Source organism: Phycodurus eques, chromosome 7 (genome assembly GCF_024500275.1).
Source record: "Phycodurus eques isolate BA_2022a chromosome 7, UOR_Pequ_1.1, whole genome shotgun sequence".
NCBI lineage: Eukaryota > Metazoa > Chordata > Actinopteri > Syngnathiformes > Syngnathidae > Phycodurus > Phycodurus eques.
The window spans coordinates 25,907,271-25,929,962 of NC_084531.1; the positions used below are offsets into that span (position 1 = coordinate 25,907,271).

The window sequence follows — 22,692 nt, forward strand, 5'->3', positions numbered from 1 at the left end:
CGCCACATGGACCAGACCATGGGGAGCGAAATGGTGGACTTTGATGCAAGACAAAAATACTTTGTCATTATCGGGTACGGTTGGGGTTTATTGTGTCTGGTGTGGGCTTGAATTCCTCTGCATCCTTAGCATCTTCCCGTTTGCGAGATTCCCGAAAGCGATCCGACTAAATATGCCCCGGCAGCTGGGCCCTGAGTGAGCTCGCCAGTGTCTTTTCGAGAAACCGCAATTTTCTATTTCAAATGTTTCGAAAGCCAACAAGTGACATCTGACATTAGTTTTGGCAGGGACCAGCAGGACTATATTAAGGCCAAAACAAGCGGCCACCGGCAACTGGTCTGAAGGGACTTTTTGTCCCGGTGACAGTCCTGGTCTCGCAGCCTGCTGGGCTTTGGGCTAAACTGCAGTCCCCATCGAGAGTAATAGGCCTGACACAACAAGGGTCTGTTGGCACCGATCTGAAGAATATTGGCCTACTATGACAATCGGTCAATGTCGTCTCTGTTGTAGTCCACAGTGGCAGCTTACAAAAATGCCACGAGCTACACGAAGCCATACTTCTGTTCTATTAAGCTATCGAAAATGCTGGAATTTCAAATGTATCGATGCGCAAATCTTTCCAGCCTGGTGGAACCCCATTCCATTCACTTTCTACTGTTATCGCTAGATGCAGTTTTGTTCCATTTACATCATGCAACAAAATGATCCCGCACCTAAGTTTGAAACGGTGTGAACATTTTATTTCACAATTGTAGTGAACTAAATTTAGGCTGGGCTGCCTTCCACCATGTTTTGTAGGACTGTAACATATGCTTCTCTCATATTTCGTAGCATTTTAACATGTCTCTGACGTCCTCTTTTAATTCTTCTTCTACAGTTCAAATCTTATTAGTCCGTCTTCCCAGTTGCACCACACATTGAGGTGCTAAATATGGCAGTAATGACAGTTAAAATTTGAAACAGTAATACTAACCGTAATATTTGATCATGGTTTATCTGTATTGTAAACTGTAATGTAAATTGTAAATGTAAATTGGTTCATCACAACTTTTTTTTTAATGTTTACTTCCTGTTATGATTTCTACAGAAGCCTGTTTTGTGTGGCACTGATCTGCATGATATTGGCTTACTCTCACAAGCAATCACTGTCATCTCTGTTGGGTTCCAAAGTAGCAGCCTCCAAAAGATGGCACGTGCTTGACGAAACCATGCATTCCCTATTATTATGTTTCATCTGTTGTCGTGAAGTCTTGTTTTTCTTGGCCGCGACGGAAACATGTTGGACTTTTTAGACGTTCTGAGCTAGCGCCAGGAAGCTGAGACGCGGCTGATGTGTCTGTTTATTGACACCAGCCGGTTTGTTTTGTGATTTCTCGACTGGCGCACAACAAGCAATAGCAGCGAGGATAAACATTTAGAGAAACTATATGGCGCGTTTGCGCACCCTGTTTGGGAATGCATATTTATCTTTGGGTGCTTGTTTGTTTGAGTTTTTGCAAGAGATTTGTGTGTCGGTGAGGAAGAGTAATTATATTTAACCTCTTTACAAATGTTTGTTTTTGTTCTGGCGGGTCCACTGGAGTGTTTGCAGACCAGGTTCTCCGTCCTGTAAATCCTCGCCCTCCCCCTACCTCCGCAATGTGAGCACCATGAATCTGCTAGACAAACCCATTTATAACAAGTTTCTCCCTAAGTCTGTTTTCTTTCTACTTTCTTAAAACAAAAAAATAATAACAATTGTTTTTAAACTTTTTGGGCATTGGCCACGGATCTATCAAGAGGAGGCTGACCAGAGACTGTTGTCTGCTGCCTGTTGCCACGGAGACATGTGCACTGATGGAATCCAGGAGAGTCGGGAGGAAGGTGGGGGTGGGTGTTGGCGGGTGGATGGCAGCTGGATCAGATCATTGCATGCCCCGCACAACAGATCTTGGCTCCCACTGGCGAAGGTGGACCTTCTGGCAAACTTGATCCTCCCCTTGCATCAACTCCTTTTCCCACTCATCTCGGGAGTCAAGGCTGACTTGGAGGAATGTCTCACCTGGCGCAGGGAATCAGACTCTTGGCACATGTCGAGGGTATTATAACACTCCCCGTGGGCAAGAAACCCCCCTTGGGTATTCCTCCTTACCATCGGAATTACCTTTTGGTCGGAGCAGGCGTCCCGCTCTGGTCTGAAAGGCCTGTGAAGTCAGCTGGAAGGACCCTGAGCGCTCCCACAAAGGCGCGGGGTTGTTAGTTACTTTGCAAAAGGTCCGGAGGTGGCCTTGTACGACGGCGATACCCTGGGATCCGTTTCCCGTTTCTGAGGCCCTTATTGAGTTTCGTCACTGTTGGCTAATCCGTCTCAAGGAGGACCTTGGGAAATGAGCGTATCTCCCACCAGACCCTGTTTCTCCCCCCCTCACAGATTCCCAGGAGAAACAAGACATTGCAGAACAATATCCAATTAAGAGCAGCCTTACATACTGTACCATTCAGCCTCAGTCTCGCCGGCCTCCTCCCCTTCCTTTGCTTCTCTGCTCTTTCAGCCAAAAAGCCTCAGGGTGGAATTAACGTTGTCTCGGCCGTGGCACTTTTGGGGAGGGTCGGGGAGGTGTTGGTGTGGGGATAGGAGGTGAAGGAATGGGGGACTGTGTGTCCTTGGTAAACAGGGCTTTGTGAGATGTGACTGTCTGATCCCCGCAGGGCCTCTGGCTTTCATTCCTGATCCTGCATCGCAGCTATGCTGTCACGGCCGTGGCGTCTTAAGGCTCTGAGACCCGCTTGGCCTCGCCCTCACCCCTGCACTGTCTCAACTGTCAACGCTCTGTCTTCCTGTAGCCTGCACCCTCCACTTGTTTAATGACTTTCCCCTCTTGCAGAGTGAGCTCTTCTTCTGCTGCAGCTAATTCCCTACGTCGATTCCAAATCACGCCTCTTTCTTTGAGTGGATGAAGCAGATGGTGTTCGCTTGGTGCTTCTACTCATTAGGTTCCACCGTTGCCCCAGGCTGCCTCGGCGGGTTCATCCTGACCAATAATGGACCCCCGGAGTCTTTACCACAAGGAGGCACTTCTTTGAAGTACAGTGGTGGTACATTGACTTACTCATACAAAGTGTGGTGTTTTTGGGGGACGAGAACAGATTAATGGCATTATAATCAACTTAAATGGGAAGAACTGATTTTGTATAAATTGTACGTAAATTGAGTTAACAGCTTGGTCATGGAATGAATTAAACTCATAAATCATGGTATCACTGTAGTTGGGACTGAATCATCAGTCACTTTATTGACAGGAGTGAATGGCAATGCTGGCATTATCCCTGTCTGAGAGGCGGATCAAAATGGTGGTGTTGAAGGGTCGGGGGGTGGGAGGTGTGGGGGGACTAGGGGCTTGGCAACTTTTCACCTCTTTGTACCCTCATCTTCTTCTCCGGCTTCCCGTCTTCTTGTTTTTGTGTTTATCTCCAATCATTGCGTCTGTCCTTTCCACTGGCTTTGCCTCTCTGTTGAGTTGAGGAATGCAGGCTCCCGTCGCAGATCCAAGGGGCGAGTGCGGGCAGGTTTGGGGTATAGCACGCGGGTCGGCTTCTGGTCACAGGTCAGCTTAGTGGACCGTCACACTAGGAGTGACCTTAAACTCATCCCCTTTAAAATCGTCCTCTCCCTCATTGCCAAATTGTGTCGTACAAATGTCTGGATTTGCTTTCTGGGTCGGTGTCAGTGCAGTGAGGAGATTTGATCTCATCCCCACTGTCCCACATTGTTTGTCATTGCCTTCCACTCGGCTGTGCAGTCTTGTGAAGCTGAGTCAAGAGCGCCAGTTGCGACCTGTTCTGCCTCTGGCCCGCAGCTCTTTGATGCTCCACTACATCGCTTTTTATTGTCCCTGTTTACTCAATGAGACAAGGATATGGGCCGGGCCCACATGGGGGCTGATGAGCCTTTAAGGAGTTCCTGCAGGTGCTCTAACACCCCACACCTCCACCCCCCTACACTTGAACCCCCCATTCCTCCTCTGCTTTCCCTGAGGGCAACCTGTCAGTATGTTTATTTTCTCCTGTGTCAGGACATTAGCTCCCTCTTATCGAGGGGCGGGGGTATGGATGCTGCTAGCCCTGCGTTGGAGTGAAGTAGCACAACGAATAGACAGTGCTACCTCCCTTACAAGGAACGCTAAATGGTGGCATTAAAGAAAAATGTTAAGATTTAGTACGTTTCTTGAGGAAAACTGCTGTTTTCTTTTTTGCTTGCACCACTTAAGCCAGGTGCCAGTCAAACATTTGTTAAACATACATCAGCTCAGTCGCCCCTCCTTCCTTAAAAAACCTTTCCACGTGAACTCCCTGACACTTAACTCGTTTATTTCAGTAAATCTGTATGTATGGTAGCAGAAAAATTATAATACCTTTGAATTTTGCTTTTCTGGACACCTTGTGTTGTGTTATGTTAGTGCTAGAATTTATGCTTATACTCCTTAGCATTGCTTCTTGTTTACATATACGGCTTTGGATTTTATGCAGGATGGTATGATAAGAAAAAGAGTGTCTGTTGTGAAAGCGGCCCTAGTACGACTGACGGACCAGTGAGGATGCCTTTTTTTTTTTTTTTAAATTATCACTAGCGTTGGCGCTAATAATACTTTGCTGTGCTTCTAGTTTACAATTACTGCTTTTGATTTTTGCTGGGTGGTATAATAAGGAAAGGACTGTGTCTGTTGTTGCCTAAGCAACCTGTGGTAATACTGATGGACATCTCTGGTGTTTTGTTAGCACTAGCATTGGTGCTAATACGGCCTAGCATTGATTGCATCTCACATTTAGAACATTGGATTGTACATTAGTTTAAAGATATGACAATGTGTGGCTTTTGTTGACTCTGAATCACCTGCATTTTGTTCCTTGATGTTAATTGACCAGACAGGAACCGTTAGCCTGGTGTTGTGTTAGCGCTAGTGCTGTTGTTAACGGAGCTTTTATCTTTATTTTTCATTTAGCTTATATATCAGCTTGTATTAAGAAGAAATGTGTCTTGTGTTGCCCCTGTGACTCCAAATTAACTGCTTTTCATGTGTTAGCGCTAGTGTTGGAGCTAAAGTTACTGTTCTGAGTTATGTTTGCATTGCTCTAGCGTAGAGCCCTTGTGCAGTGCCTGGAGCATTCTGTTATGACAAGTTGGCTAGTTATAAACGTGACCTTTGTTGCCGTAGTGATGCTCCATCACCTTCTTTTTGTTCTCTTGTACAAGTGGACCAGACCGAGCATGTCTTGTGTTATGTTAGCATAAGCTTTTTCACTAACCGTAGTTGCAGTAAGACAAGTATTGCACATTAAAATAATGACCGGGGTCCATTTGTATTTCTCACAGTGGGTAGAGAGTAAATTTGACTTGACAACTGTTGGAGCTGAAACACAACAATTCCTCACGGCTTGTATTGACGGGACAGGTAGCTTCACCCTCGGCATGTTTTGCCGCCAGCATCAGTCGGACCCTCGCTAATGGGATTTTGGGGGTGACACTAGATATCCTAGTGGTGTGTGTCTTCATGGTGGCGGATGTCAGAGAAAAGTCAAACAGATAAGCGGGAAGATGGATGCCCTCGTGTGTTTCTTCGCAGTGCCAGATGGATGGGCCTGATAGGCAGCTGTGTGTGTGTTTACACAAGAGCGACCTTTCGCCATAGTGCTCGCAGGAACTGACAGGACCCGGTTATCGTATAAAGCAGAGGTGGTGTAAACATTGGTGCTCAAGGGCCACATTTGGATTTTTTTCTTATATTGTATTATCCATCCATCCATTTTCTGAGCCGCTTCTCCTCACTAGGGTCGCGGGCGTGCTGGAGCCTATCCCAGCTGTCATCGGGCAGGAGGCGGGGTACACCCTGAACTGGTTGATTGTATTGTATTATATGCAATAAATTAATAACTTAGTCATCCAAGTATTTAACAAGCAAATGTTAAAATTATTCATATGTTTTAAATTTTTCTAATATTTCTCCTTTTATTATTTATAACAAATATATTAAATTAAGTGAGATCAATGAGTAAAAAACAGGATTTTTTTTATTCCACCATTGTTTAGGAAAAAATATCTTAAATTAAATTAAAATTTGGAAAGACTCTTGATAATGTAAATCCTCGGTGGTCCTGATTTAAGAACAGAGCGGGCCTTACTTACCTATCCCGGTTTAGAGGCACGGTCTTACCGGTCGCATTATAGGCTCCCGTGTCTTATTATTGTAATTATATATCATGAATCCAGCGAGCCGGGGGCCTGTCGCAGCATGTGGTGTGGCGATCCGGGTTTGATGTGAGACGCCACAAAGTATAATGCCAGGTTATACAGTAGCAGGCTGAAATCCAAACGCCTTTAGGGCTTTTATTGTTTCTTTAAGCACTTTTACACCTGTTTTTCCTGGAATGTCTGTCTGTGTGTGTGTGCTCGCGTGTGTGTGTGCACGTGTGAGCGTGTGCCTGTGTGTGCAAGTGTGTGTCTGTGTGCGTGTGAGCGTGTGCCTGTGTCTAGGTGTGTGTGTCTGTGTGTGTGTGGGTGAATGCAAGTGTGAAATTGTGTGAGTGTGTTTGAGTGTAGCCAACTAATTACTTTCAAATCACAGTCACTATTAATATTGAACGGATTAAATTTTGCTAAATACATTTCCTTAGTTTAGCTTCCGCACCCACCTCGCCTGTAGGACCCTAACCCCACACTCCTCATCTTTTTAATTTGCCCCCTTGGCTCGGCTCTTCCGCTGAAGCATAGGCATCAATATCACAGCTGGGCGGCCATTGTGGGGCTCAAGCCCTGGTTACCGAGGAGGAACCCCGCGATCAAAGCCTGGCCTGCATTACTCTTGGAAAGAGGAAGAGGAGGAAGAGATGTAGGCGGGGGTGTGCTTGAAAAATATGGAGGAATGCTCCTAATCACGTCCCCTTTTTTTGACTGGTCCAGCCAGTGAAGGACGTCAGGCTAGAGTGAACCTATGAGGAGGCAGAGTGGTGTGACAAGAGAGTGATATGAAGAGAGAGGTTGCACACTCCCTCCACAGGCACTCCATCACATAGGTGTCCAAAGTCTTGTGTCATATTATTTTACACTATCCCCCACCCCCCATTGGTGGGAATGTTTCTGTATATGTGCCCTGTGATAGGGTGCCGACCAGTTCTGGGTCCCACCCAGGATAAAATGCAACTCAAAGTGTTTTACATGAATTAAAATCAACGCCTCCCTCCACTTGTCCACAAGGACACAGACACGCACACAAACACACACATACATGTTAAAAAAGTATCTTGTATCGACCTACGACACACACACACTCACGCGCATACTAGTTAAGAAATATCATATCGAAAGGCGGAGGATGGGCAAAGAGCATCCAGGTGAGGAAATACCAGGTCACGGAGCTAACTGCACCAACATTTTGAATTTGTTGATTTTTGTGGGGAAAAATGAACAACATGAGTTCTTGCGCTTGATGTTGGTTTGCTGTTAAGTAGTGTTGTGCTATGTTTGAAAAGTAATTTTTATGTATGAGAGCCCTTGGATCTTTTATAGATACATTTGAGCATGACATATATGAAGATACTCTGCTGTGCATTGGTGCAATAAAAAAAAAAAAAAAAAAAAAAACAGACATATACACATATTTTGTCCTTATTTAAAATGGCATTTTTGTCATATATCTGGTTAGGAAGTGTGCGGTCCTTTGTGGCTCCCTGGTTGAGCTGATGAACAATTGTGACTCTGTGCTTCGTTGAAGTTGCCCATCCCTGGATTGGAAAATGGATGATGGATGTTTCATAAACACAATGTAAAGTGGGCCCTGCTCATCATTCCAGTTTTCTGTATGTGGCCCGAAGTGGAAAAAATGTGGACATCCCTGCTCCAGGGGGTGCGAAGAGAGGGTCAAGTGGTGCGATGTGAAGAGGATTAGAGAGATGTTCTCTATTGTTTCCTTTCGTCACCGTGACGACAAGCTGGTGTTTGATGTGTTTTTCTTTTTCTTGCTCCTCCTCCTCTACCAGGTTGGCCAATCAGAGGAGGGCGTGCACGCCGGGCAATCACGGCCGCTGGCAGGGGTCCGAGGGCGCCATGGACAGTGGCCTCAGGGTCTTCCTGTCCACTGTGCTGTGTCTCAGCCACTCCCTGCTCATCAGCTGCAATCGTAAGTTACTTTCTGTAAGTTAACTCCACCAAAGCTCCGCCACCCCTAATTGGGGTAAGCACCAAATTGTACACCATCAAAGCTACCTAGCCAGCTTGTCATCTATCTATCTATCTATCTATCTATCTATCTATCTATCTATCTATCTATCTATCTATCTATCTATCTATCTATCTATCTATCTATCTATCTATCTATCTATCTATCTATCTATCTATCTATCTATCTATCTACCTACCTACCTCTATCTAATCTAATCTAATCTACACGCTGTACCTCACTACCATTTAGTTTTCTATGGTGCAGTGGTTCCGTTGCTCCTTGAGGTGACATCATGCGAGACCTCAGCTCACCTTCGGTCGTCAAAATGTTTGTGCGACTTTTAAGAGACAAATATTTTGCGCCAAAGGTTTGGTTGGATGATTCAAAATTTTACGACTTCCAATTCCAGTAGTACTTTGTGAAGGGGTTCATTTGAGGATAAAGCAGTGTACCTGTATGTTTGTTACTTTCACGGCAGCAAAGTAAAACTTCCCACTCACGTCTTTGCGTGCTTTACGTGTGACAGTGCAACATTGAACAGTACTTGTTACTTCCTTCTAAACTGACTTCCTTTAGAAAACTCTTTAACCATGTTGACACCAAGTCGTACTGTTAACCCAGTTAAGTTATTTGGTTGCAAAAATAGTCAATCTGTAGCTGTCAAGGCGGCATGGTGGACGACTTGTTAGCACATCTGCCTCACAGTTCCGAGGACACGTGTTCAAATCCGGCCTCGTCTGTGTGGAGTTTGCATGTTCTCCCTGTGCCTGCACAGGTTTTCTCCGGGTACTCCGGTTTCCTCCCACATCCCAAAAACACGCATGCTAGGTTGATTGGCAAATTGTACACGATATGAATATGGAAAAAAAATCCGCAATGTACTGAATCTGCAGTAAGTGAACCGTGATATAGCGAGGGAACACTGTCCTGTAAAAGAACACGGTTTGTTTGTGATTCAAAGCAAAGTAAGGGAGGAGTAATTGGTTTAGTATGTTTGATTTTTTGGCCGACGGTCTCTATATGTACACTTTTTTAAATGTAACATAATCCTTTGTGGGCGGCACGGTGACCGACTGGTTAGCACATTTGCCTCATAGTTCTGAGGACCGGGATTCAAATCCCGGCCCCGCCTGTGTGGAATTTGCATGTTCTTCCCGTGCATGCGTGGATTTTCTCTGGGCACTCCGGTTTCCTCCCACTTCCCAAAAACATGCATGGTAGGTTGATTGAAGACTCTAAATTGCCCTTAGGTGTTCTCGGATGAAGTGCAGTCCCATGTTGACTGCATCATCCGCAGACCTGTTTGCTCGGTAGGCAAACTGCAGGGGGTCCAGCAGGGGACCCGTGACGCTCTTGAGGTGGTCCAGCACGAGATGTTCAAAGGACTTCATGACCACAGATGTCAAGGCGACAGGCCTGTAGTCATTCAGACCCGAGATTGTAGGTTTCTTGGGGACTGGATTGATGGTGGAGCGTTTGGTTATATGTGGCCTGCGATTGACTGGCGACCAGTTCAGGGTGCACCCCGTCTCTCGCCCGAAATTAGCTGTGGAAAGGCTCCAGCACGCCCACGACTTTTGTGTGGATAAGCAGTACAGAAAATGGATTGATGGACGGATGGATAATCCTTTGTTTCAAATCATCTGGCGGATCTCAAAGTTCTGGCGCGTAGACCCCTGTGGACCAGGGACCCTAGTTTGAGAACCACTGGTTTACTGTGGCAACTTCCTCTTCTACTGATGTCTATTTACGAAGCTGACATGGAACCATGGCCATCCCGCCTACATGCGCATCACATGTCAGGATTGGCGGAAACGTGGTTTTTCTCCCTCTATTCATCATCCACTCTCTTTCCCTCCTCAGTTCAATATCCATCTTTTCGCTCTGAGCCCGCCTCCCTGGTGCAGAGTCCGGGTTCGGTGGCTCACTTGCGCTGTGCCGTCAACCCCCCGTCGGCGGCGCTTTCCTGGCGCTTCCGAGGTGCACCACTGCTCGCCGACACCCTGCCCGGCGTGGAGCTGAATGGCGAGACGCTCACCATCGCCTCCCTGCAGCGTGCCCACGCCGGCGTCTACCAGTGCGTGGTGCGCTCGGACCACGGGCTGGCCGTCGCCAGCCGGTACGCACGCGTGGCCCTGGCAGGTACGTGGGATTCCCTGCCGTTAAAGCAGAGGTGGCAAAACCGCTCACATGCTAAGTACAAAAAAAAAAAAAAAAAAACACTGGTAAAAGGAGAAGTACTGACCCAATTGAAGTGGGAAGAAAAGGAGATCCACAGTCGCCAATGCAGCTGGGGAAAAGCAGTCAAAATAGCAGTGCCATGATTAATCGACAACTCGTCAATTATCAAATTCATTAAATTCAAACAGATTCTGATAATCGATTAATCGTTTAGAGACCTTGTTTAACTTAAAATTGTCCAAATCCTCAGAATTTCAGACGCTCACAAGTAAATCTGAATAATTATATCTGTTATTATAATAAAACAGACTGATTATCTTTGTTTCATCAAAACAAGACATTTGCAAACCTCATCTTTTACTACAACCATTGTTGCCTATTTTCAGACGTTACGGTCCTACCTAAACCAGTAACGGAATCAGAATCAATTTATGTTTGTGCATTTCTGCACTGTCAATTTGAAATGATGGCCTACTTTTTTTAATAAAGGGATGGAAATTTAAGAGGATATTTTAAAAAATCTGATTCATTGATGAATCGAATAAGTAATCGACAGATTATTCGATTATTAAAATTATCGTTGGTTGCAGCCCAACAGTCAAACAGACAAGTACAAAATGAAAACACTCGCAAGGAGCATGGATCAAATGTTCACATTAATTAAACCGTGTCGTAAACAGCCAAGTTGAGTGATAGCAGCGCCTGCATGTTCTTATTAGGCCACACCCCTTAAAAGCTCACATCAACACAGGAATACTACTGTGTATGTGTGTGTGTGTGGGTGGGGGGTAGAATTCGGGTAAAATTCAGAGTACACATACGACTACTTAAGTAACAATGTATTTGTAATTTGTTGCGTTCCACCACTGCATTAAAGCAATGAGGCAACTAGGCAAGTCAGGAAGTTGCTTTTAGAAAGGAGCAAGGATGCCTGCCGCTGACTGGCAACGGGAAGGAAGCCAAAGGAGGTTTGACATCCTTAATGAGCCTTTGAGTTTTCCGTGTCACCGTCATAACAGCACTCGCCACTTCCTAACGTTCCACTCTCTTTTGGACCCCGCAGAGATCTCGGAGTACCAAGACAGCCGGCGGCGCACGCTGTCCGTCCAGGAAGGCAGCGCAGCAATCATCGAGTGTCCTCTGCCCCGTAGCGTTCCGCCAGCCTTCCCCAGGCTACGATTGCGAGGCGAGCACGTGGAGGCGTCCACAGGTTCGTCATTTATTTTTCTTTTTTTTTTCCCTTTTGGAATTTTACATCAAATTCCAACTTGTCGTTCACCAGCTGAATTCGTCCGTGTCTCTTTTTAGACGGCTATTTAGTTCTTCCGTCCGGCAACCTCCAGTTCCTGTCCGTCTCTGCGCATCATCAGGGTGTTTACAAGTGTGGCTCATACAATCCCGTCACGGAGGAAACCGTCACGCAGACCCATGGTACCAAACTTTTGGTCCGACGTAAGTTCCATTGTAATTCCTCAGTTATTCATGCAAGTCGCATATAGTGCTGCTGACTAGTCTTGCTGCTTTTTTTAGTGTGCATAGTTTTGTATTGTATTATTCTGTTTATTTATTATGTCTTCATGAATATATGCTGATAGTTATTGTTGCTGGGGTTTGTTTTAATCACAACTCCTTATCCACTATAGACTATTGTATTTACTGTAGTGATCCATGTAGTGTTTTGGCTACAGACAACGCTGCTGAATATTCTTGCTGCTGTTCACATGCAGTGTTTTTTTTCTAATATATCATTTGTATTTGTTCACGTACACTTTTCCACTCTCATGCGCATGGATCATATTTATTTTTTCATATGCAGTTGTTCCATCCAATGGTGCTGATTCTCAGGGCATTGACTCGATCGCAACTGGACTGTTCTGATTGCGATCGATTCAATGCCCTAAGAACGAAATGACCTGTGTGAATGAGAATATTCACAAGCATAATGCTACTGACTATTCTTCCCGACTTTCTGGTCTATCTGCTTACTGTATACAGTGTTCATTATTCATGTACATTTTACATTTACACCAGCATATATAGTATTTATTCATGTACAGTTACTACATTCCATGCTACTGATTATTCTTACTGCAGTTCACATTCACTTGTTTATAAATAGCACCTTTGAATTCATGTACAGCTCCTGTTCACACATACATATATTGTATTTCTTTGTTCATGTACAGTTGCTATATACAATGTTGATGACTATATTTGCTGCTGTTCACATTCCCTTCGGTTTACGATCAAAGGTTTGCTATTCGCATGTGCATATATGCAGTAATATTTATTCATGTGGAGTTGCCTCATACAATGCCGCTGATTATTGTGGCTGCCTTTTTGCTCACATCTCCTTACATAGTATTCATTATGATTGGTATTTTTTATTTTGTTATTATTACATTCACAACTGCATTTCCTATTTATGTATTTATGTGCATTTGCCACATATAAGACTGCTGACTAGTCTTGTGGCAGTTCACATTCACTTGTGTGTATGTGTAGTGTCTCTTTATTCACCTTCACTTGTCCATTTACACGTACATATAGAGTATTAAGTATGTTATTCGTGTAGAGTTGCCACATTTAATGCAGCTGACTATTCTTGCTGCTGTTCAAATGTACTTCTGTATACTGAACCTTCCCCATTACGAGACTAATACAGGGTTATTCTCTTCTTTTCTACTTAGCTGCAGACTCCCCCTCCTCTCCATTGAGGATAGTTTACCCTACCGGCCCTGTGAATGTGACACTGCAGCAGGCCCAGTCGTACACGTTGGAGTGCGTCATTTCTGCAAGTCCGGCGCCGTCATCCACGTGGTTCAAGAATGGCAAACGTGTCCAACTGGGGCATTCGCTGCAAAGCCTGCATGGTAATCTGGAATTTGTTAACGTGACGCCGGACAACGCCGGGGTGTACGTCTGCGCGGTTGAGAGCGAGCAAGGGACGGTTATGAGTGCCAGCTATACCGTCGATGTTCTTGGTGAGGAACTTTTGTTTTGTGGATCACCAAATAATGGATTGTGGACCCAAAATTTGAAACCACTGTCGTATAAGTCTTATAGGAATCTCCCCCACGCCCCCCTTGCAGAACCCGCATCCATCTTGGAGGGCCTCACCGACCTGCAGCGTGCCTCTCCCGGCTCCACCATTCATTTCAGTTGCAGTGCCGCTGGAAACCCCGCCCCCAACGTCACCTGGCTGTTCAACGGTGAGCCCGTGGTCCCCTCGCACCGCGTTCGGGTCTCCGGAGGCCAGCTTGTCATCGCAGGTGTGGTGCCGCTGGACCAAGGCCTGTACCAATGTCTGCTGGACAACGGCGTCGGATCAGCGCAGTCGTCGGGAATGCTGAGGGTGCACTCGGGTACGTTTAATCGTCTTAGAAACATTAATTGTGGTCTTAGGGTATGTAAGCAATTATACGATTGATGTGTCATTTTGAGTACAAAATACAAATAACAAATGGGTCCCTTGAACCCACTTTTTCATGGTGAAGCCTTGAAATGATCATCATAAATCAGCCTCCGATGCCAGGTACACCGATGAACACGAAATTGGGCGGACATGTCCATCATAAGAGGACATACAAAAAAGACTCAAGGACCCATACTCGAATTGAACAGGACGTCAGCCATTTTCATTTGAAGCTGCTGTGTTGGGTGACTTTGGTTTGTATGGATAATGCTGAGGCTCAAAAAGCCTCCACTTGCATGTTAAAAGTTGTTTTGGGTCACTTACACAGTGACTTGCTCAGCGAAAATAAAGAGAAGCTACAAACGAAAGAGTTAAGTTGTGGATGGCTGGAGGGAGTCCTCACGTTTTGGGGGAGGGGGGCGGGCGGGATTGCGCCAAGGCCGCCCTCCTTTTCTGAGCTGGATCGTGAGAGTGAGCTTTGTGCATGCCGCCCGGGGATAAGCCCCCACGGACGCTGGAATGCGAGGAGTAGCCATGAGGGGTTAGGACTGGGAGCAGACCACCCGGCTGTCAACGTGGTACACAACCGCCTTGTATTTACGTCGTGGCGTCCTCCCACTCCTCCGTCCACTCCTCCGTCCACTCCTCCATCCATCCCTGCATCGTGTTTCCACTGGAAGATGCAACCAGAAAGCACGTGAAGCTGATAAGGGCGTTTGTGTTGGGAGGTACCAGCTAGTGAACTTAGCCAGCACCCCCCAAAACATTCCACTCGGACAGCAACACTGCAAAAACTCAAATCTTACCATATCTCAAATCTGCTAAGATACTTTAGTTCTTCTTGTACGAACATTTTACTTGCTCTAAGCATTGAATTCCTTAAAAATCTGAATAAGGTGTTATAAATGCGTATTGGGATTTTATTCCTGGTTATGAGTAAGTTTGCCTTGCAATACGAAATATAATATTATTTGTGTAAGTGGTATAAATACAATTTTAAGAATTTGAGTGGGACTTAAATTAAGTAATATATTCCTCATTACATTACTTTTTTCTTTTAATGACAATTTTTGCCGTGAAGTCTGTTGTTCAATTTCTTACTGATCTCAGAGAGAGAGTTTTTGTCAAGCCGTTTGCAAAATATGTGGCTTCAGCTCTTTGATAATCAGCCGCTGTGGCCTGTACCCAAACAGGAGGATGATGAAAAATGTTGTAGACCACATTTGTACCTTAGGCGCCGTTACGCTATGTTCCCGGCGGCTACGGCAATCACGTTGCAGACCACAATGGACAAAACGGGCCAGACGTGAAACAATACCAGGGGACGGGATGAGCAAACGATATAGCGCATAACTAAACTTGGAAGAAGTCCGTAGCGGGAGGGGAAGCATACGTATCTCCACGGCATCTCACAATTTTATCACGTTCTGTTACACTTGGTGTGCGTTTTGCCACCTCTAGCCGTATTTTGTCACGTTTCTCGCTGCAAGCTAGGGTGTATGGTAGCTGTTTCGTGTGACAGTTTATGAACATGGTGGGATACTGCGCATTACATTCTAATTTGGTCTACTGCGTCTATGTTTCATCATAGACGTAGTAGTTCATCATTGATGATGAACTTTCCAAAGTTCATCATCAAACGGTGTTCACATTACAGTGGTGCCTTGAGATAAGAGTGATTTGACTTTTCCCGAGATGCGAATGGTCATTTGGACGATTTTTTTTGCTTTGACTTGCGAGCACAGACTTGTGATACGAGCGCTCTATGGTGGCAGTGAACTAAACTTAACTAATTACACAATACAGGTAAGCATCACTTTGGCAAGTAGTGAACAGTTCTTCAAAGAGGTTTGAAGTTGTTTATAACACTCCCAGTTGAAGTTTACTGTCAAACTGAAAATACAACAAAGAGAATTACACTTTGTGTAAAACAACAACAACTCTCCCCCAGCTTAATGCTAATGCTAAATAGCATCTACGTTGCGATGCAAAATCTTTAAGCAACAGATTGAGCACAAACAGTGTAGCAACATGCCTACATGTGATAACACATAGACAGACAATATAAAAGTATTCACAGTCATATATTCTTTATCCTCTGCGAAGAACAACTAATATTAGTGCCGTACTGATGACCTGTAGGAGTTGAGATGTCTCATAAAACAGTATATCCATCTGTCTTATATTGCCCTCAGGTGGCCAAGGCGCGCACACTAGAAAGAGCAGCACAATGGCCACTCAATTGATGCATTGTGACAAAAACTGTTTCATTCTTTTAAATTCCATTTAATTAGGTCGTTACTGAATGTTTTTATAAAGTACAACACTATGACACTATGAAGTGCTGTTTTTCCTCATTAACACATTCTAATAATTATGGCATTTCCAATCATTGCATTGGAAAAACATGATTTGAGCTATGGTTGTTTTCAGTTATGAATGTGATCACAGAACAAATTAATCTTGTATCTCAAGGCACTACTGTACATCACATTTTTGTTGGGAATCCGTCATGGCTTTGTTCCGATTATTTTCTTTAAAAGAGTTTGTTTTATGTTGGCATCGTTTCCTTGACGTTTTTCCTCTGGTGCGTCAGCGTCACGACTACGTACAGATGATTCTCTTGCCACTATTTTAATGGCCAGCGTATGGAATGTGTGTTAGCTGGCGGCGTTCCTGGGAATCGGGTTTAGTGTTACCAGCTCCCTGCCTGTTTACTTTGCAAAGTGTAGCACACACGCGCGGGCACACACACACACATTGTTTCTGACAAATTATGTTAGAGTGATCTGAAGGTCACCGTACTTAGACAGCTCTTTGTCTTCAAACCATCCTAAGGGCCAGATTTGGCCCACCGATGCAAATAAAATGTGTTTTCTACTAACTATTTCTTTTTAAATATGGTATAATTTTCATTTTGCCAAAAAATCTGAACCCAAATTACAACGTCCCTTCAATTTTAACAGTTACGAGCATGGGCACTGAACAAATTAAACTTGTAAGTTACTGCCACTGTGTGAATACATTAAATTAATATGGAACACAATTGAGGTTAGCATTTTGGCGTGGCCCTCGATAACCGTTCCAGTTTCTCTCACGGCCCCGCAAAGTTAAATGCCCAACCCTGGTAGACTATATTTGTTTTATTAGACCTCCGGTCCACATCCGCATATAGGTATGCACCTTTTAAAAATGATGCAAGTTACGAAAGTTGCGGCTCCCCGACCCCAGTTTAAGGACCACTGTCGGACCGAATGTGTGTTGTGGTTACAATTAAAAAAAATATATCTTTCCAATTTTCCTCTCCCAGAACTGAACTCCGACATCGACGTTTGGCCCTCGCTGCCGCCCATGCAGAGCGACGAGGGCAGCGAGAGCGTCCTGACGGAGGAAGAAGAGGACGCGGGCGAGCCGCCGTCCGAGGGGGGCGGCGACCGTCTCACGCCCGACGCGCCTATCATCACCAGCCCGCCCCAGACTCACAAACCCGACGTGTACGACCTGGAGTGGAGGGCGGGGCCTGATGGCGGGAGCCCCATCAACGCCTATTTTGTCAAATATCGTAAGGTGAGTTGCATTACTGTTGCCCTTCTGTAGTCATATCTTAAAAAAGAAACACAAACAAAAGCTGAAGAATAAATTTATGTGCTCAAAGGCCACATTAGATTTTTTAAACGGACAGATATGTGTGGTCAATTGTAGATGACATTTAATAAAAAGTAGTTGTGTATATAAAATATATTGAATAGATTACTTAAATAATAAAATAATGGTTCACTCTCAATTGTATTATTCATAATTAGTTTTATTACAATTAATCAACCTTTTATTAAATGAAAGAAACTGATTTTTTTTTTTATATGTATGTATGTGATGTTTGTTTAATATTGCTTACTTGTATGCAATATTTGTTGACTGGTTACCAATAAACTTAATAAACTCAAACTGTAGTATATATAATTAATTGACAAATTATTAAGTGAATTAGATAGAAATTTGTTTGATATATATGTAAAATTCTTTATTTTGTTAATACATTTTAAAATTATTATGAGCCAAAAATGATAGTTTATAATAAAATAATACATTAGAAAATTAAAACAATCTCATTTTAAATTGTAGTATTTATAGAACCTTTAATTCTAATTAATGAAAAAAATTACTTGGTGAAATAAATATATGTTAAATGTGTCTACATTAAAGTGTGTTAATTGTATTATTACAGTTGTTGCAATGCTTAAATAATATATATAAATATAAAATAAATACATATTAAAAAGTCATCTAATTTTAAATTGTGGAATAATACATTGTGTTACAATTAACTAATTATTTAATAAAATAAATAAAAAATGTTGAACATGTAACTCTAAAACTGTTTTAATTGTATCATTTACAATAATACAATGAACCAATTATATAACGGGATAAAGGAATAAACAGATTTTTATGACTCTTGATCATGTTTATACTCTGTGGGTCGGATTAAAGAACGAAGCGGGCCATACTTTGCCCACCACCGCCTTAGATGCTCATTGTGTTGATGCTCATTCCTGTTCAAAGGTTGTAAATGGGCGTTTATATCCTTCCTCGTCACTCAGGTGGATGAGATGGCCACGGTGATGGAGAGCTGGCTGACGGTGCGAGTGCCCGGCAGCGAGCGCTCTCTGCGTCTCTCCGAGCTGGAGGCGTCCAGTCTGTACGAGGTGCTCATGGTGGCCCGGAGCTCGGCGGGTGAGGGCCAGCCGGCCATGCTCACCTTTCGCACTGGAAAAGGTACATAATAGTGGTGGTAGTAGTCTTGGTGGTTTTAGTAGCAGGAAAAGCAGGAGTAGTAGTAATAAGATTAGTAATATTTTTAGTAGTTGTAAAAGTAGTATGAATAGTGGTAGAAGGAAAAGTAGTAATACTAGTGGGAGCATTATTTTAAGATGAAGTAATAGTAGTAGGAATACTAGTAGTATGAAAAGTAGTACAGGTAGTAGTAGGAAAATACTAGTAGAAGGAGGAGGACAAATTGTAGTCGTAGGAAAAGTAGTAATCGTAGGAAAAAAGTAGTAGGTGGAGGTGGAAAAGTAGTACTGGTAATAGAAAAGGTACTAGTAATTGTAGGAATCATAGGAGGAGGAGGAAAAGCAGCAGCAGGAGTAGAAATAATAGTAGCAGTAGTATGAAAAGTAGGACTGGTAGGAGGAAAAGTAGTCGTCATAGTAGTAGTAGGAATAGTATAAGTACTAGTAGGAACAGTAATAGTACCACTAGTAATAAGACAGGTATTAGTGGGAACCATAGTATTACTGTTAGTACTAGGAGTAGTAGTATGAAATTTGCCCCTTGTGGGGCTAGTACAGGTTATCTTGTGAATGTATTTTCAAACATATTGGGTAATTCGTGAGTGAGCTTTTGTTGTTATTTGCATCAATAAGTGGAGAAATGCTGTTTTTAACTTTTTTTCTTTTTTTTTTTCTAAACCAAGCACAAATGGCTGTGCATCTCAAGAAAAATACTTGACCACAGCCGGAAAACGAGTCCAAAGTATGCGGCATTGCAGTAGTTTGCGAGTGCGGATATGATTGTAGGATGCCGCCGGGGACGTGACACCTTCCAAATTGGACGCCTCCTTTGCTGGGAAATATCCGAGTCGTCCACAAAAGAGCTTTGTATTTAGTTTAGTCCAGTGTCCCCGCTTTATTACATTTCCAGTCATCCTTTGTCAGGACGTGTCTCCATTCACTGTCGGGAAAGAACAACTCCCTCAGTCTCAGCTTGCTGGGAACAAGTTTTTCCCCATAGCAAATAATAGCAGATAGGGAATAATCCATTTCGTGGTCAAAGTGGGGTCATTTTAACGAGTGTAAAAAGAAGTTAATCACTGAAAACGCCTAGAAAAGTGTACTCATCCTCGTTTATGTCAATTTACTGTTGACCTGGCCTCAAACGTTCCGCTTCCGTTACTATGGCCTTAAAGTTCAATTGTGTATGTAAAATATATACACTAAATCATTTTGATAATGTATGACATAAAATGAAAAAATATACATGTAAAATTGTTTGTTTTAGGTTTAATTGCATTATATACAATAACTCAAATATCCCATTATAAAATGAGATAAATGAGTAAAATATAGTATGGCAGGGCAACTGGGAAGATGTGTGGGACTTTGTTTTGCTTCCTGCTTACGCCTCGCCTCTCTTACAGAAAAGAGCGCCTCGTCCAACAAGAATCCCTCGAACAAGCCTCCCGTCGTACTGATGCCGCCCAAAGCACCCGAGGACAAAACGCCCAATACGCACTTCGGAGTGGTGATCCACGACAGAGGTAAAGTGCGGAATGTTGATTCTTTGAGTCTATTTGTTTATGTTGTGCAAAGTGGTAGCCGGCTTTCATGAATAAATGGCAAGAGGTACGATCTTATAATCACATGACACGATTGAGCGTGCCTTTTTTGTGGCTGTATGGATGATTTCTAGTTGTTGTTTACAGTGGTGCCTCAAGATACAAATGAGCCAACTTACAAGTTTTTCCATACACGAGCAATCGTCCAGACGATTATTTTCCTTTGATTAGTGATCAGAAATTTGAGATACAAGCGCTGTATAGCGGCAGTGAATTTTAGTGAACAATGTTTACTGTCAAACTAATCATAAAACAGAAAGAATCATATGTAGTGTATTTAAAACAACCACACATCATAGCCTTTAAGTCCACGAGCTTAGTGCTAACACATAATGTAGACAGATAATATAACAATACTCACCGGCATGTATTCTTTATCCTCTGTGAAGAGCAACTGATATTACAGTGGCTTACTGAGGAGCTACGACTTCTCCATGTATATCCATAAGTCTGTATATACTGGCCCCAGGTGGCCGAAGCGCACACACCAGAAGGAGCAGCACAATGTCCAATGAATGAAGCAACAAAAAAACATTTCTTTATGTTCTGTTTATTATGTCATGACTTTGTTTTTTAAAGTACAATAATATAAAGTGCATGGATGTGGTGATAAAACTTACTTAACCTTTCACTAACCCTTCTCTCCTTTTTGGCCTGTCTAACTGGGGCTCTCAGCTGGTGCTGTAAGTACACATTCCTCCTGTGATTTATCCTTTCCGCTTCCTCCTAGTTCCTTCCTTCCATGCTTTCCGTGATGTCGGGATGCGGCCACGCAGTTCAAAGGTTCACACATCTTCTCGTCTTCAAATTGCAGTGCCCGAGGCTCCCGACCGGCCCACCATTTCCATGGCCACCGAGAGCTCCGTCTACGTCACCTGGATCCCCAGAGCCAACGGCGGCTCTCCCATCACGGCATTCCGCGTGGAGTACAAGCGCAGCCGCAGCGCCGAGTGGGGAGTGGCGGCCGACAACATCTCGCCGCTCAAGTTGTCGGTGGAAGTTCGCAATCTGGAGCCTGGTGAGCCTCCGATGGTTTTCTATTGATTAGCCTTCAGTGCAGGGGTTCTCAAACTTTTTGGGTCCAGGGAAAGTTGTTTTCCAAGGAAACCCCTCATAATCCTAATGCCAAATAAACATAACTACCATCCATCCATCCATCCATCCATTTTCTACCGCTTATCCGAGGTCGGGTCGCGGGGGCAGTAGCTTTAGCAGGGATGCCCAGACTTACCTCTCCCCAGCCACTTCATCCACTCTTCCGGGGGGATCCCGAGGCGTTCCCAGGCCAGCCGAAAGACGTAGTCTCTCCAGCGTGTCCTGGGCCGTCCCCGGGGTCTCCTCCCGGTAGGACGTGCCCGGAGCACCTCACCAGGGAGGAGTCCGGGAGGCATCCGAATCAGATGCCCCAGCCACCTCATCTGGCTCCTCTCGATGTGAAGGAGCAGCGGCTCTACTCTGAGATCCTCCCGGATGAACAAGCTTCTCACCCTGTCTCTAAGGGAGAGCCCGGACACCCTGCGGAGGAAACTCATTTCCGCCTTTTGTATCCGACCCACAGCTCGTGACCATGGGTGAGGGTAGGAACGTAGATCGACCGGTAAATCGAGAGCTTCGCCTTTCGGCTTAGTTCCTTCTTTACCACAACGGATCGATACAAAGTCCGCATCACTGCAGACGCTGCACCGATCCGCCTGTCAATCTCCCGTTCCATTCTTCCCTCACTCGTGAACAAGACTGCAAGATACTTGAACTCCTCCACTTGGGGCAGGATCTCATTCCCGACCTGGAGCGGGCACGCCACCCTTTTCCAACTGAGGACCATGGACTCAGATTTGGAGGTGCTGATTCTCATCCCAGCCGCTTCACACTCGGCTGCGAACTGCTCCAATGAGAGTTGGAGGTCACAGCTTGATGAAGTCAACAGAACCACATCATCAGCAAAAAGCAGAGATGCAAGACTGAGGCCACCAAACTGGACCCCCTAGCGCCTCGGCTGCGCCTAGAAATTCTGTCCATAAAAGTTATGAACAGAATCGGTGACAAAGGGCAGCCTTGGCGGAGTCCAAGCCTCACATAACTACCATAGTCAAAAAGTTGTGAGAATAAAACTGCAATGATACTGTATCATTACAGTTTTTTACTCAAGTAAAAGTACTATTACACTAGAATAATGACTTGAGTAAAAGTAAAAGGTTGTCCGCCACATAATTACTGTAACTTGGGTAACATTAAATATTAAGTGAACAAAATACTTAATTACTGAGTAAGTGGTGAGTAACTTCTGATTTATTGTTTTTCTCATCGGAGCATAAATGTCCAATAGACCATCCATCCATCCATCCATCCATTTTCTGAGCCGCTTATCCTCACAAGGGTCGCGGGCGTGCTGGAGCCTATCCCAGCTATCATCAGGCAGGAGGCGGGGTACACCCTGAACTGGTTGCCAGCCAATCGCAGGGCACATACAAACAAACAACCATTTGCACTCACATTCACACCTACGGGCA

At 44.2% G+C, this 22,692-nt stretch overlaps 1 protein-coding gene across 2 annotated transcripts in view; it reads left to right on the top strand.

Moving 5' to 3' along the window:
• cdon (cell adhesion associated, oncogene regulated) overlaps nucleotides 1-22,692 on the top strand; it is a 42,973-nt gene that overhangs the window by 7,312 nt on the left and 12,969 nt on the right. For both annotated transcript variants that reach the window (XM_061681914.1, XM_061681915.1), the window contains exons 2-11: nucleotides 8,011-8,150; nucleotides 10,056-10,334; nucleotides 11,437-11,583; nucleotides 11,682-11,825; nucleotides 13,064-13,357; nucleotides 13,466-13,738; nucleotides 17,099-17,355; nucleotides 18,390-18,564; nucleotides 19,988-20,107; nucleotides 21,000-21,203. In XM_061681914.1, the coding sequence (XP_061537898.1) occupies nucleotides 8,078-8,150; nucleotides 10,056-10,334; nucleotides 11,437-11,583; nucleotides 11,682-11,825; nucleotides 13,064-13,357; nucleotides 13,466-13,738; nucleotides 17,099-17,355; nucleotides 18,390-18,564; nucleotides 19,988-20,107; nucleotides 21,000-21,203 (1,966 nt within the window). In that variant the 5' untranslated portion in view covers nucleotides 8,011-8,077. The remainder of the gene's footprint in view (nucleotides 1-8,010; nucleotides 8,151-10,055; nucleotides 10,335-11,436; nucleotides 11,584-11,681; nucleotides 11,826-13,063; nucleotides 13,358-13,465; nucleotides 13,739-17,098; nucleotides 17,356-18,389; nucleotides 18,565-19,987; nucleotides 20,108-20,999; nucleotides 21,204-22,692) is intronic.